This window comes from Columba livia, chromosome 1 (assembly GCF_036013475.1).
Source record: "Columba livia isolate bColLiv1 breed racing homer chromosome 1, bColLiv1.pat.W.v2, whole genome shotgun sequence".
Classification (NCBI taxonomy): Eukaryota; Metazoa; Chordata; class Aves; order Columbiformes; family Columbidae; genus Columba; species Columba livia.
In genome coordinates this window covers 34,673,805-34,697,097 of record NC_088602.1, presented here as the reverse complement: position 1 = coordinate 34,697,097, position 23,293 = coordinate 34,673,805, and the positions used below count along the sequence as shown (strand labels likewise).

General features: G+C 48.9%; 1 protein-coding gene across 2 annotated transcripts; it reads left to right on the top strand.

Annotated features, from left to right (window-relative positions):
* The first annotated feature begins 18,646 nt into the window (after nucleotides 1-18,646).
* Nucleotides 18,647-23,050, top strand: PCDH8 (protocadherin 8). 2 transcript variants are annotated; one of them, XM_065055023.1, is made up of 3 exons: nucleotides 18,647-21,188; nucleotides 21,330-21,537; nucleotides 22,019-23,050. In XM_065055023.1, the coding sequence occupies exons 1-3, from the start codon at nucleotides 18,777-18,779 to the stop codon at nucleotides 22,390-22,392; spliced, it is 2,994 nt and encodes a 997-aa protein (XP_064911095.1). In that variant the 5' UTR covers nucleotides 18,647-18,776; the 3' UTR covers nucleotides 22,393-23,050. The 2 variants fall into 2 exon arrangements, with proteins under 2 accessions (XP_064911095.1, XP_013222242.2); XM_013366788.3 differs by having other exon boundaries at nucleotides 18,648-21,188; nucleotides 21,327-21,537.
* Nucleotides 23,051-23,293: the final 243 nt, after the last annotated feature.

The following is a 23,293-nucleotide window of genomic DNA, read 5'->3' as shown; positions in this document are numbered from 1 at the left end:
ACTTCCCCCTGTGAGCACTTGGCTGGTTTAGTGTCCTCCTCCGTTTTTACTTTGGCAGGTACCAGCCTGGGGAGACAATGGAGTATTTCAAGATGCTGGCCTCAACCATCCACAATTTAATTTTCTTGGTTTGTTTCTACTTATACAACAAGCTTGCTTACCCTCAGTTGTGCTTTTTAAAGAGAAATACCAGGAACAGGGATTGACAGAATCTGCTTAAACCTTTTCAAGCTCAGTATTATAGCTTACATTATGTTGCAAGAGAATTGTGTTTAATGATTCTCTCTGCTTTTATTGGCAGTATTTAGACAAGGACCAGAGAAGTCCATCAATGCAGTGGTCATTTTCTTAGGGCTTTGTGTATCTAAAATGGGACTTCAGTGAAACAGAGGCACTTAAATCCAAATCACCCCATTCAAAACCTATTTAGCCCTGGAAATAACTAAATTCAGTAAGCATTATCTTTCAAGTTGAAAACACTAGAAAACATTTTTAAAATTAGGGTTCTGCATCCTGACAAGCCTAGATCTGCACGAGGTAGAGAGCTCAGCCTTATAGACTGTCAGGATGCAGAAACAAAATGTACAAAAAACTAGGTTGCCTACACAACCCTCTCCAAGACGTATTCTCAGAGCACACCTAACACTGATGTGGTTCAAGTCCTCACAAAATGCACCCAGAGGCCTCTTATTTTTAAAAAGGATCTGGAAAACAAAATACTCTTATTCTGTATAGCAGCCTGAAGAGGCTTTTGTGGAGCCCCACGCGATTATCTTGCCTCTTGCTTTCCTGTTTCTTCTTCTGTCCCTTCTCCCTGGAATCATATATAAAGCATTTTTTTCCTGCACAGTGTCCCTCTCTGCCTCACAAGCCCGTTTCATGGTAGCTGTGCCTTTTGTGACCTGTGGATTCAAACCCTCTCCAACAGAGCAAAGAACAAACCTGGGTCTTCAATTGCTCAGATAACTGCTCAAACCAGGAGGCCACCGTGCAAGAGACAGACTCTTCGTCTCACTCCAGATGTCTCTTCCAGCGAAAGAATGAGCTTTGTTCCATCTTTTAAGAAAAAATTAAATTAATGTTTGGAAAGGCCCTACTGTGAGGTTAGAGATGCTCCTCGCTACAGCCTGGAGGCGGACACTTTGGAGCTGCAGGTTGGGAGGTTTTTGGATAAGGTGCAGTCTTCCACCACCCATTCCAAGCTCACAGGTCTGGTCAGTCCTCCACACCATTGACATCCCTCTGAGAAGCCAAGCACATAGCCATGTTTGAGTGCTCTGGCTGGGCAAGTGAAAGATGGGCAGCAAAGAACATGGATTTGAGAACTTCTTCCAAATCTTGCCTCTGGTTTTGGTGCACTGCAGTGCCCTGGCCTGGAAACTGTAGCAGGGTCACATTCATTACAAAAATGAAGGATGTTAATAAATTAAACATGAGGATGAATAATGAGAGCACACACTCTGTTATTTATCTGACTTTTTAAATCATTTTACATATTTTATGTATCAGACCACTTCTAGAACCGAATGAGACATAAATTTTTGTGCAGCTAACTCAGTGTCTGCATCACCAGAATTGCCAATGTACCTTCCTGTGGGATAACCTGGTATGCAGCAAAGAATGGTGCAAATTTGGTATGACCTGGATGTCTCTGCTAAGAAGTAAGCATCAAAAATAGACAGTTTTGCCCTGTGAAATATTAACTTTCAGTTGCTGCATTGATCCAGTGTGTGAACAAAGCTGTTCAAATCCCTTCAAATGAAAACTAAGGCTTGAGGCTATCTGCAGTCACTTAGAGTCAGTGTACTTTTGGGGGGCCTTCCTTTTTGACTGTTCGTAAGGAAAGCTAAAGTACCTGGTCACAGTTCTGGGGCAAGTTGTAGCATCCCCAGTAAGTTCTTTAGCCGGGCAATTATAGACTGGACACCCAGAGCAAGCAGAGAGCCAGCGCTGAGCTGAATTAGAAAAAAATCTATTTACAGAAACATTTCTAGCATCTGTTTTATCAAACATATGTACTCTGTTCATTGCTGTGCACCATTAACACTTTTCATGCGGAGATCGTAAGACACACATGAGCGTCACAGAAACCAGGAGGCTATTTTTTCCTTCTTTTCTTTGTCTCATCAAGGTTTCATTCAGGACCACTCTAGTCTAAGATCATCCCAGTGGTAAAAAATAAAATCCTCCCGCCAATGATCTGAAGGGCAAGGTGGCATCAGATACAGAGGGAATTTTTAGAGTCATTAATAGACATTAGGGACATGACCTTATTTCAGCTACAGGAGCCTGGATAAGTGAGGACAGACATACCATGCTCTACATGAAAACACATGTTTAACCACTGTTAGTAATGACAGAATCTAACAAGACAGGATGCTGTGTCCTCTGGCTGTGTTGATCTCGGCAGCCGACCGCCCTGCACCAACTCACCCTCCCACAGTCCAAGGGAGGACATGCAGCAGGAGAGCAGTCACCCCTTCCACCAGCCATAACCCCTGGACAGCTGTACTCAGGAGCCTCCTTCTCATCCTTCCATCTGTGACAGATGAGATGAAGGAAGCCATGTGGAGCAGCCTTCTGCCCTGTGCTCCTGGTCCCTGGTTCTCCAAGCTGGGACAACATGGCAATAAGCCTTTCTCCAGGATTTCTCCCAGACTAAAGCTTCCCGGCTGTGGAGTCTGGACCAGGCGAAGATAGTGGGTAGGTGGATGGGAAAAAACAACGCTGCTCAACCATCACACAGTCCTCATTTCTGATCTGGAGACCCCAAGAGGCACACAGGCCAGGAGGTTAATCTAAAATAACTAGAATATTCAGAAGCTGCTGGCTGGATCTGCTCGGGGCTCACAAAAGGCAGAGCAGCCTCTCATTACTTTCATTATCTGGATTACAATGAAAAGAGAGGAAAGAGGATAGAGGCAGATGCTTCCCTGCAGACTCTTTGCCCAGATGTTAAACCAGCTGGCTACAAACCCCACATAGAGGTTTGCTGCCAAAGCCAGGGCTGATGACAGGAGATGGAGACATGGCCCATACCTTCCCTGCTCCTGCCAAAACAGACCAAATGATCTGCCACACAACCCAAATTCCCTACAGTAAATGCCAGCCATGCTACTGCTCTGCAGCATTCCCTTTGGTTCCATGTCCCTCAGGATCTGGAGAAGAACTTTGTCATCTGCACAAGTTCTTGCCAGTGGACCTGGAGGGGCAGTTCCATAAGGATCACAAGCTGTGAGGCTCTGGTGCCCATACCTTGTATCACCTTAGTCTTGAACTGCTGCAGCATCTTGACCCACCCCAACCACGTATGCATCTCACAACTTTTTGTCCCCCACACAGCTGCTTCAAGCTGTCACAGTGACCCTCCTCCAAAGATTTTTCTTCCTCCTTGTGTTAAATCTTCTCCTTCTCTTTTGCCCAGCACACGTTTCCAATCTGTATTTAAGGTACACTTCTCATGAGAAATGGACTTAGTCCACCAGGCAGGGCAGGAGAAGTAGCTCAAATAGACACCTGCATTGGAGAGAGAATAGCTCTGTCTTCTGGTAATCTGTCATGTTCTGGGCCACACACAGAGAATTCAGCAAATCCTCCTTAGGAGAAGTCCTCTGTGTCTCTAAACTGAATGACTGGCACTACGCACCCTGTTCGTCCACAACATGCTGGCATTCATAACAGGTAAATAAAAATATTATTGCCAAAAGCTTCTCCTTTCTCATTTCCAAAAAACAGTGGTCTGTTGATAGAGAATTTTAATTGATGTAACCAGTAACTATTAAACTGATGACACAGAGCAGCTAACACTGATAAGCAGAAATTAGGACATTTACCAGCTTTCAAGTACACTTGAAATACCGGGTTGTCTCTTTAAAAACAATGAAAAACCATTCTGGATAAAATCTTTCAGAATGTTTTATTTCCTCCAGAGAACAGATCTCTTTTTCTTGAAAAAAAAAAAAAAAAAAGAAAGTCTCACTAATATTAAAATATACTGAACCTGATAGAACAGAACGTCTCCTTTGAAGTTGTTTCAATCTTTTTAAATATCTAAAGGACCTAACCCACACAGGGCTTGCACGTTTTCAGCTTGAAAAAAAAAATCAAAGCTTTCTCCCCTTTTTTCCCGCATGTACACCCGCTTGCCAATTATGGGAATTAGAAAGAAAAAAAAAACAGTGTTGGAAAAAGGTAGGGGTTTTTTACACTTTTGTAATTATGCACAATATTTAATCATTTGGGGAGAAGGACTGCTTGGAGGGAGAGGAGAGTTTTATTCCAAGAGTTGTACATGTACTTTCATCCTGGATCAAGTGTCAACCACCAGGTGATATTTCAGAGGGATCACCACGCTCCTCTGCTTAACAGCTCATCTCCGATTTGCTCAAACGATCAACAGCTCATCTCCTTTATTAGTCTCTCTGTTTATCTGCCCAGCGATGAGCTCCTGCTCCCGCAGCCAGAGAACAAGCCAAGAATAGCCAGATCCAGAGCTGTGAAAGATATTCTTCCAGCATCATCTGGCTCCTTGGCAGAGTCTGCAGGCAGCTGTACTCCCGGCCCCGTGCCTGCCGCTGGGTATATCATGTGGCCACGCCGTAGCGGTACTGGCTGAGCATCTCTGTCCTCCTGGACACAATTTTCCTTTGATTCACCTTGAAACCAAGAAACCCATTATATGACCATTGTCTCGGATTCAATAAATAGGGCTTTTTTTAATGACCGCCCGTAAAAGATGTCCAACGCGTCTTATTTCTGCTGTCATACGTTATAAATCTACGTACTGCCTTTAAGGACCATTCCCTTTGCTGTACAGGGCATACTTTAGCGGCACTTTATCACAGCACACGAGCAGGATCTTTTCCAGCTGATTTGTAGCACAAGGGCTGGACTTCTTCACTGATGGATAAACAAAGAGCCTGAAAAAACAGGCAGGGAGCAGAGGACAGGAGGGCTACCTCAGGACTGCTCCGGATATTAAGGTTACATTAGCCAGTCTGTAATTCTGTAATTTCCAAAATACATTTGCTTATTTTTTTCAAGAAAAACACACAAAGAAAAAATAAAGTGTGCAAAATTTTATCCCTGATAATAAAGGAGGCAACCCTACAAAGCTATTGCCTTCTGCTTTTCTCTTTCTTCCTTCTTCCTCTTGTTCCTTTCACAAGAAAGACTAGTAAAAGCTCCGTTTATATTAGCTACTAGCATTATCTATAAAAATCCTGTCTTAAAATATTACTCATATCACACTGTTGCACAGTCAAATTTCATAGGAAACAAAGCACTGAATGCAACATAAATTACATCAGCACTACAATTTGGGCATAAATTATCTGAACCAAACAAAATCTGACCTTGCTTCTACTGTTTTGGTCAGTGTCTCCATTTTAGATGCTGCAGGTCATCCTTAAACATAAGTTTGTCCTTTCAGTGGATTTTTACATTTAAATTGGTTTAATAATTCATGACATAACAAGCATTAAAATATAAGCATTTTCTACCTAAGGAACTAACAGTCTGTCAGCTTCAGCAGTCGATGTGACACAGCTGAATGCTTGAATCAAAAAAAAAGATAATATTTCCATGCACTGTGACTGATGCAATTGTATACAGGCATTTACTTGTCTGCTCAAAGTTTCAACCCCGATAGTTTTTTTCTTTCTTATTGTATTTGTCTAAATCCAATTGTAAGTTCTTCAGGGCACCAATCTGTCTCCTCATATGTTCATAAAGCACCATGTACACCTATGGCACTCTGTAATAAGTAATTTCCTATCTGCTTATGATTAAAGAGGGATTTCAGGTGAAATATTGTAAATTGAAATGGACAGACTAGGAGGACAGCTTACATTATCAACATCATTAGCTCGGACATTGTGCTTCAACAGAGGATGGCAGCCAACATGCTCTGCACAGTTCGAGCTTGCCTACGTGCAGATCTAAATGCTTTTGAGACCCATCCTGCAACCATTCCCCATCTCCTGGCACTGTCCCCCTAAACAACACGTTGTGCAGTGTATAGAGAGCTCTCCATTAAATGCTTTTTATGGCAGTACACATCTCTTTGTAAGGGTATCTATTGCTTTTTCCAGGGTTACTCACTAAAACCAAGCTAGGCATACCACAGAGCAACGGGGAAGACAGGAGTTCACTGTCTTGGAGGTGAAAAGAAAGTGGGATATGCCATGGAATGGGGAGCAGAGAGAGAAGGTGAGAATTTGTTGTATTAATAGGATTGCCTGGTGACTCGCTTGAGGCATGGACGTTTCCAGACAGGTCTGCTCCCCACTTAATAGTAATTGATTTGTGCAGGTGATATAGCAAACATGAGAGTCCAGCTGCATGACACATGCACAGCTCCGGGCATGCTTAGGATTAACATATTTATGATAGCAAGAAAGCCTTCTGGGAGCAGTCCTCAGCTCATGCCCTTGCCTGCACCCCTGGACACTACGATGCCAGTCAGTGGCCATCCAAAAATCACTCCTCTTCCAGAAACAGCCCTACTCATGCCCTTGCTGTCCCTCCAAAGTGAAACCCCTTTCCCTCAGCTCTTCCCACTCCAGATTCCTCAGCTTCCCACAGAGCATCCATACCCAGCCTCTGCTGCCCCAGACCTCTTAAACCATCTCAGAGCTCCCAGGTTACATCTCCCAGCGTCCCCCACCCCAGTTGCTTGCCCCAAAGCCACTGGTACAACAGCATTCTCACTGCATCTCTCTCATCACCTCCCTCACCAAGCTCTCAGATCCTCAGGCTTCCTCAAACTCCATAACACTCCTCAAGCCTGCACCCTAGGCTTGCCATCTCACAGTCTCCTTTCCTTCTTCCAGGGTCTACCCACACTTCTCCCCTTTCAAATCCTCCCACCAACTCCCTTCACTGCCCAGTCCGCCAACCTGGTCCTCCCTCTCCCACCTTTGCTCACTCACCTCAAGTTTTCCCACCCCACCATCTTCCTGCTATACAGAGAGCCCTACCTGCCTCCATTCCTGTCACCCACATCTTCCACACACTGACAGCCCTGATGTCCCAATAGGAGCAAACCTTCAGCTTCCCTCACCAGATGAAACCCCAAAGCTCCCTTTTCCTGCCCACGTCTTCTCCAAGAGTCATTCTGAAGGAAATTCCAATCAATAATGACTTCACTAAGATTTTAGGTGTCTGGAAGGGTCTTAGAAAAATAAAATCAGTAGCTTTGATTTTTTTCATTGCAATGTTTCTAAGGGACCTACCACAGGCTGAAATTCCCACTGCCCTCTGTGGAGTATTATTCAACTGTAAGATGAGATGTCTTGCCCAAGAACACATAGAGGGGCCATGGCATGGCAGTATAACCTAGACCTTCACACTCCTGAAGCGCACCTTAACCAGACTGTGCCTGAGTATAATTTTTGGCTGCCCAAAATGAGTTCCTCACAGCTTTGCCTCAGGGCTCACCTGCACCTTCAGCCTTTGACCAGCTTAGAAGCCCGTTTTCCTCCTCAAAAAGCTGCAGTCCCCCTATAATGCTTTGATGCTATTTATTCTCAAGTACCATGTCCCTGAGGCAGCAAAATGAGGGAGTCCCATGGAGAGGTTCCTTCTTCAGCAAGGGAAGAGCAGAGAAGGATTACAGCTGGGTGGAAAAGGAAGCCAAGAAAGTCACTGTGTACTCAGAGGACAGTGAAAAAAGAAGTCACCACCTGGGCAGCCAGAGTTTGTTGCTTAATGAGCAATCACTGATCTAAACCCTCATCACACCCCGGGCAACTTATGTGATTACAGGACATACAGGGCAGAGTTTTCCCTCCACAGACCTGTATGTTTCAATGGCTATGACACCCAAGATAACTGCTCTGGAATTTCGTTAGTAAGACTGCAAAGTCAGGCACTTAAACTAGGAAATACAAGGCCTAAGGTGGTCTTTGCAGCCCAAATCACACTGTGATACAATCCTTATTTGCACAATGAAGTGTTATTTCTCCACCATTCTCCTGTTCCGGTCCACAGACCCAAGAGCCCTCCTTCCCTTTGGTGGCATGTTCTGGGTCCTTGCTCCATGCCATAGTTTCCTCACATCACTCAAGTTCTGCTCAGGATGGCAGCAATAATTTTCTTATAGACTTTCCTTTGGCCTTCCCCACTCTTAAATTAGAGGGATTCACAGGTGTTAATTATCTTATTTCCATAATCAACCCATGGAAGGAGGGTGTATCATTAACTCCCCATTACAGCTGGTGAGCTAAAGAGATGCAGGTTAGTAGATTAATATCCACTGATTTTGCACACGTAAGTTGAAATACTCAAGGCTCAACATTGCAAACTCCATGATGCTCTATGCATCTCTCCCTAGACTGTAAGGTACAGATACTGGAAAAGCATAACGCCACCACCTGTGGCAGTCATCCACAGGGTTTCAAGTCTTGGGTGCATCGCATAGACCATATCCCATTTGGGGAAGCACAGAGCCAAGACAAGTGCTGGGCTATCTCGGCCCAACTTCATTGAAATTAAGAGGGTAAGGGATTTTTTGCTTGTAGGTTTTGGCAGTCATTTCCTGATAGCAGAAGAATAGTTGGCTCTGCCTCATAAATACCCAGAATAGCAATCCAGGTTTGTGGCAGACCAGGAAAAAAAAAAAGTACTATGATTGGAACAGGCTTTTCTGACTTTTCTCTCCCCAAGCCTTTATCAGCTGCTTCATTCAAACCCAGCAGTCTCCTTCTCTACCTGAAACCACAGAGAGATCCAGACTGCTCTCAAGCCTCTAGATTTGCCCAGCCTGTACTTAAAACAAAAGCCAGTCCCAGCTAAAGTCATGGTGCACATACTGCAGGTAGAACCTGAGTGGGATTTACCTGCTTATTCTCTGCTTCACACCTGCAGGCCGAGCTGTTTCAAATGCCTAGGCCAGATTGATTGAATGCTCACAAAAATGGTACAAGTCACTTGCCTGATTTAACCGGGCACCTTCTTGCAAAATTTCAAGTCTTCAAATGAAACAATGAAAACTCCATGATTTAAAAATTAAATAAATAAAATAAAACCACCACAACCCACAAACAATCCAGAAAATAAAAAGAGGAGAGCCTAGATATTTATCCCACAGGCAAAACCACCATAAAAAAGCCTAGGATAAATTTACCCTACTATCCTTTCTGGAGATAGCTGAACTGCTTCAGCTGAAACTTTCTCTGAGAAAGAATCAACTGCCTGAAGCAGACATCCAGCATGGAAAATTTCAGCTTAAACAGTTAACACTTGCTGAAGAATAAGCTCCTAGAGACAGTCTTCTATACAATGTAAGTATTGTTATTACAGGACTCCCCACAGGACACAGAGAGCCCAGAGTGCCTTTCCTCAGCTCACCCGCTACCTCTGCCCCTGCTCCCCTCGCCCAGTTCTCCGCTGCCCCTTCCCAGCCCAGATTGTGGGACCAGATCCATGTTGCCACCCACACAACACAGCCTGACACAAATTTCCCACCCTAGCTGCTTTCTCCAGGGTAAGATGGCCCAGCAAAACAAATTCTGGGGAGTCACTAATATAGCACCTTCAGTCCAAGCTGCAGCTCTTCTTATACATACTTCTTGTACGTTGCACTTTTTGCTGGCCTTAACTCCTGTGGGTCTGCTGCATGTATTTTGATTGGTTAATGACTTTATTCCTGAGCTGAGCACACAGTTTCCAGTCATTAGTGAGCATCATGTGCTCATGTTGTGTTAAGTATCTTGGAAAGCCGCATTTGCATATGGTATATCTTCCTCTTTGCAATGCCAGGGGTGTCTTGCACAAGCCTCCCTCACTCTTTTGATGGACTGTAGACAGCTTGCTCATTAGTCTGGTATCTAATTGCTTATCAGTCACACTCTCAAGGTCCTCATTACTTCACTTACACAGCTACAATAATTAGATTTTACATTTCTTTAGACTCTCATGGCATTGTTTTATCCTGTTGAGGAGGCACTCACATATAATACACATATATTATAAATTATCTTCTATAATTATCATATTCATTATAATATATAGTATATACATATACAAACATAATGCTGCTGAGGTAAAATCAAACCTCTGCAGTTCTAAGTGTTCAGGATGCTTATTTTCTGGTTTTAACTTCTGCGAGGCTTCACCCATCTGTGACCCTTCGCTTACAAACTGTGCCTGACTGCATCATTTCCTACCTCTCACCCTTTCCCACAGAACAAAGCTTTCAGATCTTCTCACTGCAGAGATGCAAATTCTTTTAGGCAGAAACACATATCTGATGTTTAGTACCGCAACAAACAATAAAGTTGCTTGAGCCGTCAGTCCTTATTTTTTGGGTAACATAGATTTTATGCCTCTTTTTTGGTCTAATTTTATGCATTTCTTTAGCACCTATTCTATAAGCCTCAAGCTTTTTTTGCTAAATCATTCCACACATTTATTACAGCATTTTAAAAGCAACAACAATTTATTTAACTTTTCAGAATAGAATTCTGCAGGCTTTGGAGCCAGATGATTTTTTTTTTCCTGGGATCATGTGTGAACCATGTGCTGGTATCTGTATTTACAGATGCAAAACACACAGACACTGGCTGGAGTATAAAACTGTGCTGCCTTTTTAAAGTGAATTAAATAAGTGAATGCACCAAAAGGTTAAATTTGAAAAGGCAAACAGGTTATTCCCCCCAAACTGGAAAAGGACTGTATTATCATAGGCCAAGTCTGCAGAAGTAAAATAATCAAAGCCAGAGGATGGAGCATTTTATTCAGCGTTATAGATGTCGCCGTAGAGACTGCAGTGATTTCCAAGTCACCTCCTCATCCTGCTGTAGTGCACATTTACAGGTGCAGGAGGGACAGGTGACATTTGAGGACTCACTGGCTATCTCCTAAAGCCAGGCAGACGTGACACTCTGGGCTGTGATGCAGATAACATCCCTCAGCCTCAGGAAATTGCTCCGCTCCTCTCCACTCTACCACCAGCTCCGGTCCCAGGTCACGGCACCCAGAGCCATCATTGCACCTCCTCAGCTAGAGCCCTTCAGCAAAGTGTATGTGGAGAATGAGCAAATGCTCTGCATGAAAGACAGGCGGTGAATGCAGGAACATTTTGTACCTCTAGAGGTCAAAGTCCTGCAGAGGTTAAAGAATGGTAGGTTTGGACAAAAAAAAATTGAAAAGAAAAGTCTTCCCATGGCCTCGTAATGATCTAATGCTGAGCAAGACCCCAAACTTCTGAAATGCAGCAAAATGTGGCAGTAGAAAACCTTGAAGCAAAAATCCTGGGTGAAATGCTAAAGAGCACCTAAAAGATTTAAGAACCAGGATTCCACTAGTCCCCAAGCTTCTGAGAAGTTTACTTCCCATTGACTCTGTGTGAATATCTAAAGCCTTTCCAAATTTCTCGTAACAGGGTGTGTTTGCTCTCCATTCTCCTTTACTGCTGTGTGCCATTTCCCTGCCTTGCTCTGCCCACAGCCGGCTGCATGTCAGGCAGCGACACGCTGGCAGCTATCAGAGCTAAAATCAGTCCTTATAAGAAACACAGCATGGTAAAGGTGGAAACAGAGAGGGAGGTTTAACTCTGAGCCCCACCTGCAGATAGAAAAGGGACATGATCCCAAACTCAGGATGAAGGAGAGCAGCCTCATCGAATTCATCACCACTCCCCACCTCTGCCTTCAGTCCTGGGAGGCTCGTCGCCATGCCAAAATAAAACCTGGGACTGGGCAGACTCCCAGCCCCTGCAGACGGCTGGCTGAGGGAGGATGCTCGCCTGCTTCCCGGGAGTGAATAGCGTTCCCGCCCTGGCAGGCAGCCAAGCACGGCAGCCGCCCGCGCCTGGGCTCTTCCCCGGCTCTCACAGCCTCTTCAACAGAAGTGACACCAGGCACACTCTTGCTCGCTGCATGCTGCCACTCAGGAGGTAGGGAGAAGAAGAGACTTAGTCCTTCACAGCTGGAGGGCTCCGACTTTGCAAGCTGAGGCATGATTAAGATGGAGAGCAAAGGGGGGAAGTGGGGGGAGAAGGAGAGGCAAGATGGAGGGGAGATGGAGGAAGGGACTCAAGGCACAAGGCTCAGTCCCTGCCTCTCTATCACATTTTTCCCCCGTGCTGCCCCTCACTGTAATCCTCCACAAAACAACCAAGAGCAGTACCTGGCACAAACCTGCAAAGACCCTCCCAGCCTGGCACTCATTAACCTCACTGCGACACTGAACTAATTAGCTCGAGCATGGCATCATGCTAATGCAACTTTTCCATTTCCAGGACCTCAACATGGATCACTTCCCAGTGTCTCCTCCTGTCCCATGGATGTATCAGCCAGGGGGACAAGAAACCGCATGTGCAGGGTAAGACTGAAAGTACAGAGACAGAGGAGAAATGGGGAGGATATTTTTATTGGCATAGCAACGATATATTGGCACATATATAACTATCTTTGTGCTTATGTAAGGATATGTTCTTACTGGGAGGGACTTAAATGGTAGGATGGAAGCAGACCCCAAGGAGTGACCTTGATATGCTTGTTTAGTGAGGCACTGGGTGAGTGGCACTGGGTGGGTGACGCTGGGTGTCCGAGGGCAGCAGAAGGACATTCAGAAAGTGATTTGCACATCAAATAGTGAGGGAGCTGCCTCTCAGAGAAATCAGTGGAGCCCAGCACAACCACCACACCTAAGTATTCACAGAGGACTGTAGATCTTCCTGGTAGCTGAGAGGTGGATTTCTTCTGCCCATTCATCATTTGTAAGAGTCTAAAATCCCAAACAGTCCTTCAAGGAGGAGAGTGTGAATGAGGCCCAGGAGGAAACAAGGAGCTGCGGGAGGAAAGCCAAATATACCAGCGCGGACACCTTCAAAGTGGTATCAAAGACATCCCAGTCAGGTGTATGGCAGCAGGGGGAGCACCAATTCACAACAGCCAGGGAGAGAAGCTGTGCAGCTCCCCTCTTTAACCTCCCAGGATCTGAACAGATCCCAAGCTATGGAGAGGGTAAGCATTTATTTTTAAAGTCTACGTTGAAACCTGGTATGAACGACTGCTCTGTTACATGCACCCCCTAAAACCAAAGGCACTGAGGCAAAATAGCCAGAGAGGAGCTGTATAACAAATGTTGCTCCTTCTAAGGGCACCTCTGATCTACTAACGGTCCTGATGGTGGGCAAATAGCAGGAGCTGGCCTGTTATCTGTCTGACACACCTACAGTCTGCGGTGCATTTGTTTTCACAGCACTGCTGTGAGGTACAGAAGTGCTCTGTGGATGTGAGGCGCTGAGTCTGAGAGAGCCCCAAGCCCTCATCCAGGCTAAAATATGTCCAGCTCCCATGGCATTGAATGGCAGTTGAGTACCTAAATACCCCAGACCTTGGTGGGGCTGAGCCTCATTAGCTTGCTGCAGATGAGAGAGCTGAGAACTGAACCCAGGCATCTGCCTTGTGGTTTAATGGCTGAAAAGCCTCACCTATCTCTTCTGGTGTGGAAAAGGTAGATGGTAAAGAGAGCTGGAAAAGGGAGGGCAGAAGAGGAGAGTGCCAAAAGAAGCACCAGCGTGGACTCTGCATCTTTGCACTAAGGGGTAAGTTTATGTAGGACCACAAGCTGGGTTGTAGGATAGGGGGAAAATCTCACATCTAGCCACCTTGCAAGCAGGACAGAGCAAGGAACACCCCAAAAAGCCTGCAGGAGACCCTGGCTGAGGGCCACATGGGGGGACCTTTAGGAATGCGCTGCTCCAGGGATACCTCTGGGCAGCACGCACGAGGCCCACGCTGTGTGGGGAATGCGAAGAACTGGTCTTTTGTTTCACACCCCTTTGTTTTAACCTCTTGAATCAAAGACCCCAGCTGCTACTCTGGGAGAGGCTAGAAATTAATCCAATTAAAAAATAAATTCCCTGTGGAATCAAAACTGCTCGCCGGGTGGGGGGTAAGGGCATACAACTTCTTTCTTCTACAAAACAAACTCTTTCTTCTAACTCACATTTCACAGAGGAGAGATAGAGGCAAGGAAGGGTTTGAAGGAAATCAAACAAACAAATGATCAGGATGATTTATAACTCTGGTACCAACCCGCAGCTCGCAGGAAGGATCACAGCCCCTGTCTTCTATAGCCTGCATGGCCGGAGACAGAAACACAATGCCGCTTGCTACCCTGCAACACAAACAGTCATAGAGCAACAAAACCCTTTGCCGCTTCGTTCCACTCTTTTGTTTTCTAGGGTTTTTGGTCAGCCAAGGCTTGTGGAGCTTGACAGGTTAACCCACACTTCCTTACTTGCGGCAGAAATGATTAAACAGGGAGGATTGTTTAGGCCATGAAGCAGGAGGAATTCCTTTGTTTTTGTAGATCACTCCAAGGCAGCCGAGCCCGCCAGGATGCCCAAGAAGAAAGAGGCAGGGGCTGAGCATGGAGATGGGTTTCCAGGGAGAGATGTCATGCCAGCCCTCTGCAGGCTTGGAGACAAGGGGTGGGGGGTCACATTGCGTCCCAACTTCACAGCGGGAGAGAAGTCAGCCGAGCCCTTTGGGTATGTGGGTGAGGGAAACCAGCTGGAGACCATGCCCAAACAGCCTGCTTTCTCCTGCCAGGCTCAGCAAAGCCCTGGTAAAGTCATACCACCCAAGGGCTTGTGCTACAAGGAGATCGCACCCCAGTGCCTCAAGGATATGCAGTGATGTGCCAAGGGGAACCGGGGCCAAGGAGAGAAGGAGACATTCAATAGCCAGGGCTTAGTGCCCTTATGAGTTCCTGGGAAATGCAAAGCACATATAACACAGCAACCTCTTTTTAAAGCCTGGCTCGCTTCCACTGCCTTGTGTGCAGGCTAAGCTGCACATCCTCCCTCAAAGTATGTGTGGTCCTGAGGTACAGGGCTGGATCTCTACGGGAGTCTTACCTTCTCTTGCATGCCCAAAATGTAATACTTCCTAGCTTATCTCCATTAACAGCCATCACTGGAGAGAATCCCAGGCACCTGCTGAGAGGAGGAAAGTCTTACCCCATGGCACCAGGGACACCAATACTGTGGGACATATGCCAGCTCTACTGTGCTATAGGTGATGGTGAAAAGGGTCAGAGCTGTTAAGTGCCTGTGCTCAGCTGGGAGGAGTGAAGGAAGAGGATGGGAAGATCCCAGTTTTTTGTTACTCTGTGCAAGGCAATAACTGTCTTGGGAGAGAGATAAAGCACCTACAAACTTTATTTCTAAGAGGTGGACCAGAATTGGAGGGGAAAAAAAGTAAATTTAAAGCTAAATAAGGGAATCTGGAGTGATTTTCTGGCCATCGCTGACTTAGCTGCTGTTAGCATCAGGCTGGTGGTCCAGGAGTGCCTTGGGAGAAACACACTATCCAGGGATCTGAATTTGCAGAGATTGGTGGGGGACTCTTTTGCTTTTTCCTTTGCCTGATGCCCACTTTCTTCGAGCAGCTTTGGTTTCTGTGTCTAAGAGGTACAGGAAGGAGCTTGGCAGCAGAGATCAGACCTCCGGACACTACGAAACACCTCCTTCTTAACAGGCTCTGAGTCTCCGCAACAACACTAAGTGCAAGAGAGCTGGTAAATTATTAAAATAACCTTGCAACAGCTCCGGAGAAACCACCAGTGCCTGAGATTCAAAGGAAAGGCTGCGGTGTGAGAATCCCCATTAGTAACAATACGCACAGTTTGCAAGAACATATGTCCCTGCATGGAGCAATCAACCAATCTGGGCTGTTTAACCACAATATTTCAAAGAAGTGCTTTTGATGCAGCTGATCCGTATGTTTATTTTTGAGCTGTAAAATGAGATTCTTCACTAGCCTTTGAGAACATTTCTGTAATGGACTTTATCCAAACTATCGGGGAGAAGGATTTGCTCCAGTGGAGCGACTGATACGTATCTCTTTTTTTTAACTGAAAATCACGACTGTGGAAAAAGAGTAACCCGGGCAGACAGAAAGTGCTTTTTACCCTTTAAAAAAAAAAAAGGCAAGAGGAGCAAGACCCCACTGGGACCTTCTTAAGAATAGGTTTGGATCAAAAGTGCATGAGATGGGGGCTAGGTGGGTGGGAAAGGTGAAGTATTTCCAAGATTCCCCTGATGCAGATACTTCAGCACACATTGAAAATACAGCCCTTTGCACCTTTTCCTCCTGCAAAGTATGTAGAAGGTGAATGTAGGTCCTGGTTTATCGATTGATTGATTGATTTTTTTTTTTTTTTAATAAAGAATAAGAGCTCGTCGTGGAATAGCCGTGCCTTTGCGGGGAGGGGGAGGGGGAGGTGGAGGGCAGGAGGGGTGGGGGGAAAGGTCTGGTCTCCTTCCCTGCTCGATATAATCCTAGTTAAAAATAAATTACATGCTGTATGGAACTTGAAATGGCAAAGATAATCCTGTTATACACGAGGGGCCGCCTCGCTGCCCGCTGCCTGCTCCCGGCCGGTGGCTCCGTTCCCAGGCACGCAGCCCGACCCCGGACCCCAGACCCTGGACCCCGACCCGGCCCAATGCAGCCCGGCCCGGCTGCTTCCCCCGCGCCCCCGCCAGACATCCATCCGCACCGCTTCCGCGGGCAGGAGAAAGGAGCTGCGCGGAGGCTTTTCGTATGGAAACCAGGCGTTTGGGGCGCTTTTGTTGGCGGCAGAGCATTCCTCCCCCGCGCCTCCCCGCGTCCCCGCCGTCAGCGCTGAGGCGCGATTTAAATCCCATTTCCATAAGCCGGCGCTGCGGGCAGCCCGCCGCCCCCTGTTCGCGTGCCGCCTCGCGCAACGACCCGCGCAACGACCTGCGCAGCGACCCGCGCAGCGACCCGCGCAGCCCCGGGGTACCCCTGGTGTGAGGGGCGGCCTCGCACGGAGCCGGGGACGGAGCCCTCGGGATGGTTCATCCCTTCGTACGCACAGACGAGCACTTCTATCCGAGGCTTCCGAAGGAAACCGGGGCTTGGGGGGGGTGGTGGACCCCCATTCTGTTTGTCCCCCCTCTTCCGTTAAAAGGCATCTCGTGGCGTTATGGAAAGAGGGAAGGAGAATAAGGGAGGGAAGGAAGGAAGCAAGGAAGAGGGAAAGGAGGCAAAGGAAGAGGGAAGGGGAAGAGGAAAAGAAAACGAGGGGAAAGAGGGAAAGATGAAAGAAAAGAGGGTGAGGAAGAAAGAAAGGAAAGATGAAAGGATAAGGGGGAGGAAGGAGGAAAGATGAACAGGAGGAAGGAGGGAAAGAGAAGAGGTAAGAAGGGAAAGGAGGAAGGAAAAGAGGGAAGTAAGAGGAAAGGAGGGAAGGAAGAAGGAAAGGGAAGGGAGGAGAGAAGAAGGGAAAGGAGAAAGAAGAGGGAAGCAGGGACGGAAGGGCATGCAGTTTCCCGGAGAGCCGGATGCCCTTCAGGATCCCTAGCTTCCCTCCCCGTCGGGCCGGGGCTGGGGCCGCCCTCCCCACTGCCGCTCAGGCACCGCGGGGCCGGGAGGCTGCGCCGGGCTTCGCGCCGGGCCTCGGTGCCTTGCAGGGCAGATGGTTTCGTTCCCCCCGGTTCGTGCCAGGTTTCAGCCTCATGCTGTTATTTTGTTCTTCTGGAACGAGACTGGTGTTGCTTCCCAGAGAGGCCCTATTAGGACAAAAAGAAAATCCTGTGAATAGGCGTAACAGGGCACCAGGAGGGATAGGTCTTAAATGTATTTTAATATGAGCAGGGCATTGTGTGTAATTCAGCGCTCATCATCGTTTAGTCAAAGAGTTATGGCAGTGATTGGGAATGAATAGAGGGACATAATGGATACATGTGGCGTTTGCTCATTATATTCAACTTAGTCCAACTCCTCTGTGGAAACTGTTCAACTTTCTCTCCCTTTGGCCTGTCATAGTGAAATAATACAGACATTGGTTCCTCGAATGGGATAGCCTGCCTTGCTATTATATTTCTACAGCTAACGAGGGCTTCATAAGCCTTTGATACAGCCTGATCTTTGAAACCTTTCCAAATCTCCTCAAGCTTATGCTAAATCCTATTTGGAACTTTTTTTTTTTTCTTTCTCTCTTTTTTTTTTCCTCGCCTGCTAGTGCCCCAGGCTTAAGAAACCCGGGCGGTGACATGCATACTAAAGCACGCGGGGACACTTCCTGAAAGGCGACTTACGGCGCTGATCACAGGCTCTCACGCGAGTAACACACCACTCCGGGCGCGCAGCTGAATGCCACCACCCACACCCCCCCCCGCGCCGCACCCCGCTAATCCGCGCCCGCCGCCTCTCCGCGCCCGCGCACCCACTCGCGCCCGCGCGGGACGCCACGGCACGACATGCCACGTCACGACATGCCACGACACGGCACCTGTCCGACCTGTGGCACAATTAACAAACCCCGCTGCGCATTTTTTACTCCGCGCTCCCCGCGCCAGCTCCGTTGCCGCGCCTCCGGAGAGAAAGAAAACACGGGAGGGCGAGGAAAGAGAGAAAACAAAATAAATAAATAAAGGGGGAAAAGGGGACGAAGCCGGGAAAAAAAGGAAAAAACCCAGACCCCGGAGAGTTAAAGAAAACAAAGGCGAGCGCCCCGCGCCCCGCTCCCGCCGGCTGCCGGAGCCGCCCCGGTTCGGGGACCGCCGGGGGGTGGGGGGGGGAGCCGCCCGCACCCCGCCGCCTCCCATTGGCTCTGCCGCCTGCTCATTTGCATACCGCCTTCTATGAAAGACCGTGCGGCGGCGCGGAGGGGCGCAGACGGCGGTGGAGGGTGTGTGGAGGTGCACCCGAGGTGTCGCGCATCAGCCCGCGGGTACCGCGCATCACCACCTCGGACCGCACCGTCGGGCTGAGCCCCGCGCAAGTGCCATGAGCCCCCTGCGGCTGCTGGCCGTCGCCTGCCTGCTGGCCCTGTCCCACTGCAAGACGGTGAGGTACCGCACCGACGAGGAGGGCGCGCCGGGCACGGTGATCGGTACATTGGCCGACGAGATGCCGGTGAAGGCGCCGGGGGAGATGAGCTTCCGCTTGATGCGGCAGTTCAGCAACAGCTCGCTGGTGCGGGTGCGGGAGGAGGACGGGCAGCTGAGCATCGGTGAAGGGGGGCTGGACCGGGAGCGGCTGTGTGGGCAAGCCCCCCAGTGTGTCCTGGCCTTCGACGTGGTGAGCTGCTGGCGGGAGCGCTACCGCCTGGTGCACGTGGAGCTTGAGGTGCGTGACATCAATGACAACGCACCCCGCTTCCCCCGTGCCCAGATGACGCTGGAGGTGTCAGAGAGCGCTGCACCTGGCACCCGCCTCCCGCTGGAGGTGGCTGTAGATGAGGATGTGGGCTCCAACTCCATCCAGAGCTTCCAGGTCTCACTCAACAGCCACTTTGGTGTGGAGGCACAGACACGGGCAGATGGAGCACGCTGTGCTGACCTGGTGCTGCTCCAGGAGCTGGACCGCGAGCGCCAGCCCTCCTACACACTGGAGCTGGTGGCCAAGGATGGTGGCAGTCCAGCACGCTCGGGCACAGCCACTGTGCATGTCCGTGTCCTCGATGCCAACGACAACAGCCCTGCCTTTGCCCAGGGCTCGGTCACGGTGGAACTGCCCGAGGATGCGCCACCTGGCTCTCTGCTGCTTGACCTGGATGCCGCTGACCCTGACGAGGGCCCCAATGGCGAGGTAGTCTATGCCTTTGGCAGCCAGGTGCCCCCCGAGGCACGGCGGCTCTTCCGCCTTGACCCACGCTCGGGTCGCCTCACACTGGAGGCCGCCGTGGACTATGAACGCACCCGCACCTATGAGCTGGATGTGCGTGCCCAGGACCGTGGCGCCAGCCCCCGCACCGCCACCTGCACCGTCATTGTGCGCCTCACTGATGTCAATGACAACGCACCGCGCATCAGCATCAGCGCCCTCCGTGGTGCTGCCAGTGCCGCTGGCGTGGCCTACGTCAGTGAGGCAGCGGCCAGCGAGAGCTTCGTGGCCCTTGTCAGCGCCTCAGACCGTGACTCGGGTGCCAATGGGCAGGTGCGCTGCAGTCTCCGAGGCCACGACCACTTTGCCCTGCAGCGTGCCTACGAGGACAGCTACATGATTGTCACCACAGCCGCACTGGACCGCGAACGCATCCCTGAATACAACCTCACTGTGGTGGCTGAGGACCTGGGCTCACCACCCTTCAAGACCGTCCGCCAGTACACAGTGCGGGTGAGCGATGAGAATGACAATGCGCCACTTTTTGCCAAGCCTCTCTACGAGGTGGCCGTGCCAGAGAACAATCCCCCAGGCGCCTACATCACCACTGTGGTGGCCCGTGACCCTGATCTCGGCCACAACGGTAAGGTCACCTACCGGCTTCTGGAGACACAAGTCATGGGGGCCCCCATCTCCACCTACGTCTCAGTGGACCCTGCCACTGGGGCCATCTATGCCCTCAGGACGTTCAACTATGAGATCCTCAAGCAGTTGGACCTGAGGATCCAGGCCACTGATGGTGGGTCTCCACAGCTCTCCAGCAGCACCCTTGTCAAAGTGAGGATGGTGGACCAGAACGACAATCCTCCTGTCATCATCCACCCAGTGCTCACCAATGGGACAGTGGAAATTGGTGTGTCCAGCAAGACCTCCCGCGACTCTCTGGTGGCCCAGATCAAAGCTCGAGATGCAGATGATGGGGCCAATGCTGAGCTCACCTTTGCCTTCCTGGAAGAGCCTCAGCAGGACCTTTTCACCATCAACCCAAGTACTGGGGACATTGTGCTGAGGGGTGACCTCTCTGAAGAGTTGGGACAGCTGTTCAAGGTCATCCTCACTGTGACAGACAACGGCAGACCCCCACTGGCTACAACCGCCACAGTAAACTTCCTGGTGACCGCCACTGCTCCTTCCAGTATCCAGGAGCTAGCCAAGCCCAGCTCCTGGGAAGGAAAGGCTTTGCAGTGGGACATCCCTCTGATCGTGATCATCGTCCTGGCAGGCAGCTGCACCCTCCTCCTGGTGGCCATAATCACCATCGCCACCACCTGCAACAGGCGCAAGAAAGGGAACGAGATCAAAAACAATGCTTCCTTGAAGGACCAGATAGACATCTCCCACCTGGAGAAGGGCCGGCAAGAGGAGGGCAGCCAGAGGGGCAATGTGTTTGAGGTACGAACCTTTCCAAGCAAAACCTCTTTCACCAGCCCCGACCCTTCTCCAGCTGCTGAAGAGATTTCCACTGCTGAGAGTGGCATTGACAACACTTGCCTCTACGAGGGTCAGAAGAAGCTGAGAGGACCAAGTGGGGAGGTAAGGTCTTACCGTGAGAAGGGGGCCAGAGGGTGGGGAGGCATCTTGGGGCATGTGAATTGGAGAAATGCGATTCTGATGTTGATTTGTACTCCACCACTTCTCTCTCTCACGTCTCCTTTCATCTCCCCACCCCAGCAGGGTATTGCTGCTGCTCCAAGCTACAGCAAGGAGCCTGCTCCCCCCGTGGCCATTTGGAAGGGGCACTCGTTCAACACCATCTCTGGCCGAGAGGCAGAGAAGTTCAGTGGCAAAGACAGCGGCAAAGGCGACAGTGATTTTAATGACAGTGACTCGGATATCAGCGGAGATGCTCTGAAGAAAGATCTCATCACGCACATGCAGAACGGTAAGGGCTCAGCCCCTGCTCCCCGCTGGCCCCTTCAGACAGATGGACGGGTGGACAGGAAGGTGGACAGAGGGACCCATACTTGGGGCACAGTGATTAGGCAGGGCAGCCAGAGAGGGAAACCTGATGCTGTGTGACTCAAACTGCCGGTGTCTCCGCAGAAGGCTGCTAGACGCTGTATCCTTTCTGCACTGAGCACCCAGCACAAATTAGCAGATGCTGGAAGTGCTGTGGGATTAGTTTTTTTCCTCCTAAAAAGCTTCCCTTAAAGTTAGGATTGTGAGGACTGTCCCTAGCAAAACAACATAACCTTCCCAAGCATGTTTTTTCCACCGTGCCATAGAGCATCATCTCCTGACTCTCACTGTCGATGCATTGAATCATCCATCCCATGACTGATAACTCTGAGGATTACAAATGCTGTGGATTTATTCCTGCAGTAATGACAGGTTTCTCCCCTCCCTTCTCTGTCTCTCTTTAGGTCTGTGGGCATGCACAGCCGAGTGCAAGATCCTGGGCCACTCAGACCGCTGCTGGAGCCCCTCCTGCGCCCGAGCCAACCCTCATCCTTCTCCCCATCCTTCGGCACCCCTCTCCACCTTCTGCAAGAGCACATCCTTGCCCAGGGATCCCCTTCGCAGGGACAACTTTTATCAAGCCCAGCTGCCCAAAACAGTGGGGCTTCAGAGCGTCTACGAGAAAGTGCTGCACAGGGACTTTGACCGGACGATCACGCTCCTCTCCCCACCACGCCCCGCACGGCTCCCTGACCTCCAGGAGATCGGGGTGCCCCTCTACCCAGCCCCCTCAACTAGATACCTGGGCCCCCAGACTGAGACAGCTGAGAAGGTGTAGCCCAACACGGTCCCTGCCCGAGCACACACGTCCCTGCGCACACACGAGTAGGTCACTCCCAAGAGCCTTTAAGTTATTGACCAGATCCAGTGTCGTACGTGTAAATATGCAAGATGTGCCTTAAAAATGAAGTCGTTGGGAAAGATTTCCAATCACATCAGTACTGTTTGATATTTGCAAACAAAAAAAATTTGTTTGTAGTTAATGTAATTTTTATGAAATGTGCAGTATTTAATTTTTTTTCATGTTTTCTACATTGGGGTTTTTTTGCTTTCAGTTCACCCATGGCCTGCCATTTTTTGTAGTGTTTTTAACCTGTACATTGTGTAATGTAATGTTTGTACATAATGAAAATTGGTTATATTTTTATATAATAAAAACTTAAAAAATGGGAATTCTTGCCAAAGGAGCTGTTTGAAAGACACAATAATAATAATAATAATAATATCCTGAATATGTAGAACCTTGTAAGGGAAATTCCTCTTTCATGGTGTAATAATAACCTAAGTAACCCAGTGTACTGAGAAGTTTGCCTTGCCAAATGTGACTTGTATTTCTTGAGTCTGTGGTCAGTTTAAAGTTAAATGTTATTTAATTGCCTTTGGTTCCTGTAATCTGTGTCACTGATAAACACTAATAAAGGTTTTGTGATGTGTCAGAGGGATCTGTTCATGGGTTTCATGCTTCAGCGCCTAGAGGTCTTTGCAGGTCAACACAAGTGTTTTGTGCAGAGAAACGCAGTGGGGAGGAACATGAACGATGCTACGTTCAGTCTCACCCGTCCTTCATCTCTGGGAATACCTCACCAGAGGTTTAGCTCTAGCGATTTTAACAGTGAGTTGCAGGGTGGGAGGGAGGGTTGCATGACAGACACGACTTTTGGGTTTCACTACCTGGCCTG

What these genes read in the sequence shown, in the direction of transcription:
- PCDH8 (XM_013366788.3), top strand. Translation starts at nt 18,777, where the DNA reads ATGAGCCCCCTGCGGCTGCTGGCCGTCGCCTGCCTGCTGGCCCTGTCC. An exon ending in TGAGAGGACCAAGTGGGGAG is followed by an intron (nt 21,189 to 21,326) that starts GTAAGGTCTTAC and finishes TCCCCACCCCAG; the next exon opens with CAGGGTATTGCTGCTGCTCC. An exon ending in CATCACGCACATGCAGAACG is followed by an intron (nt 21,538 to 22,018) that starts GTAAGGGCTCAG and finishes GTCTCTCTTTAG; the next exon opens with GTCTGTGGGCATGCACAGCC.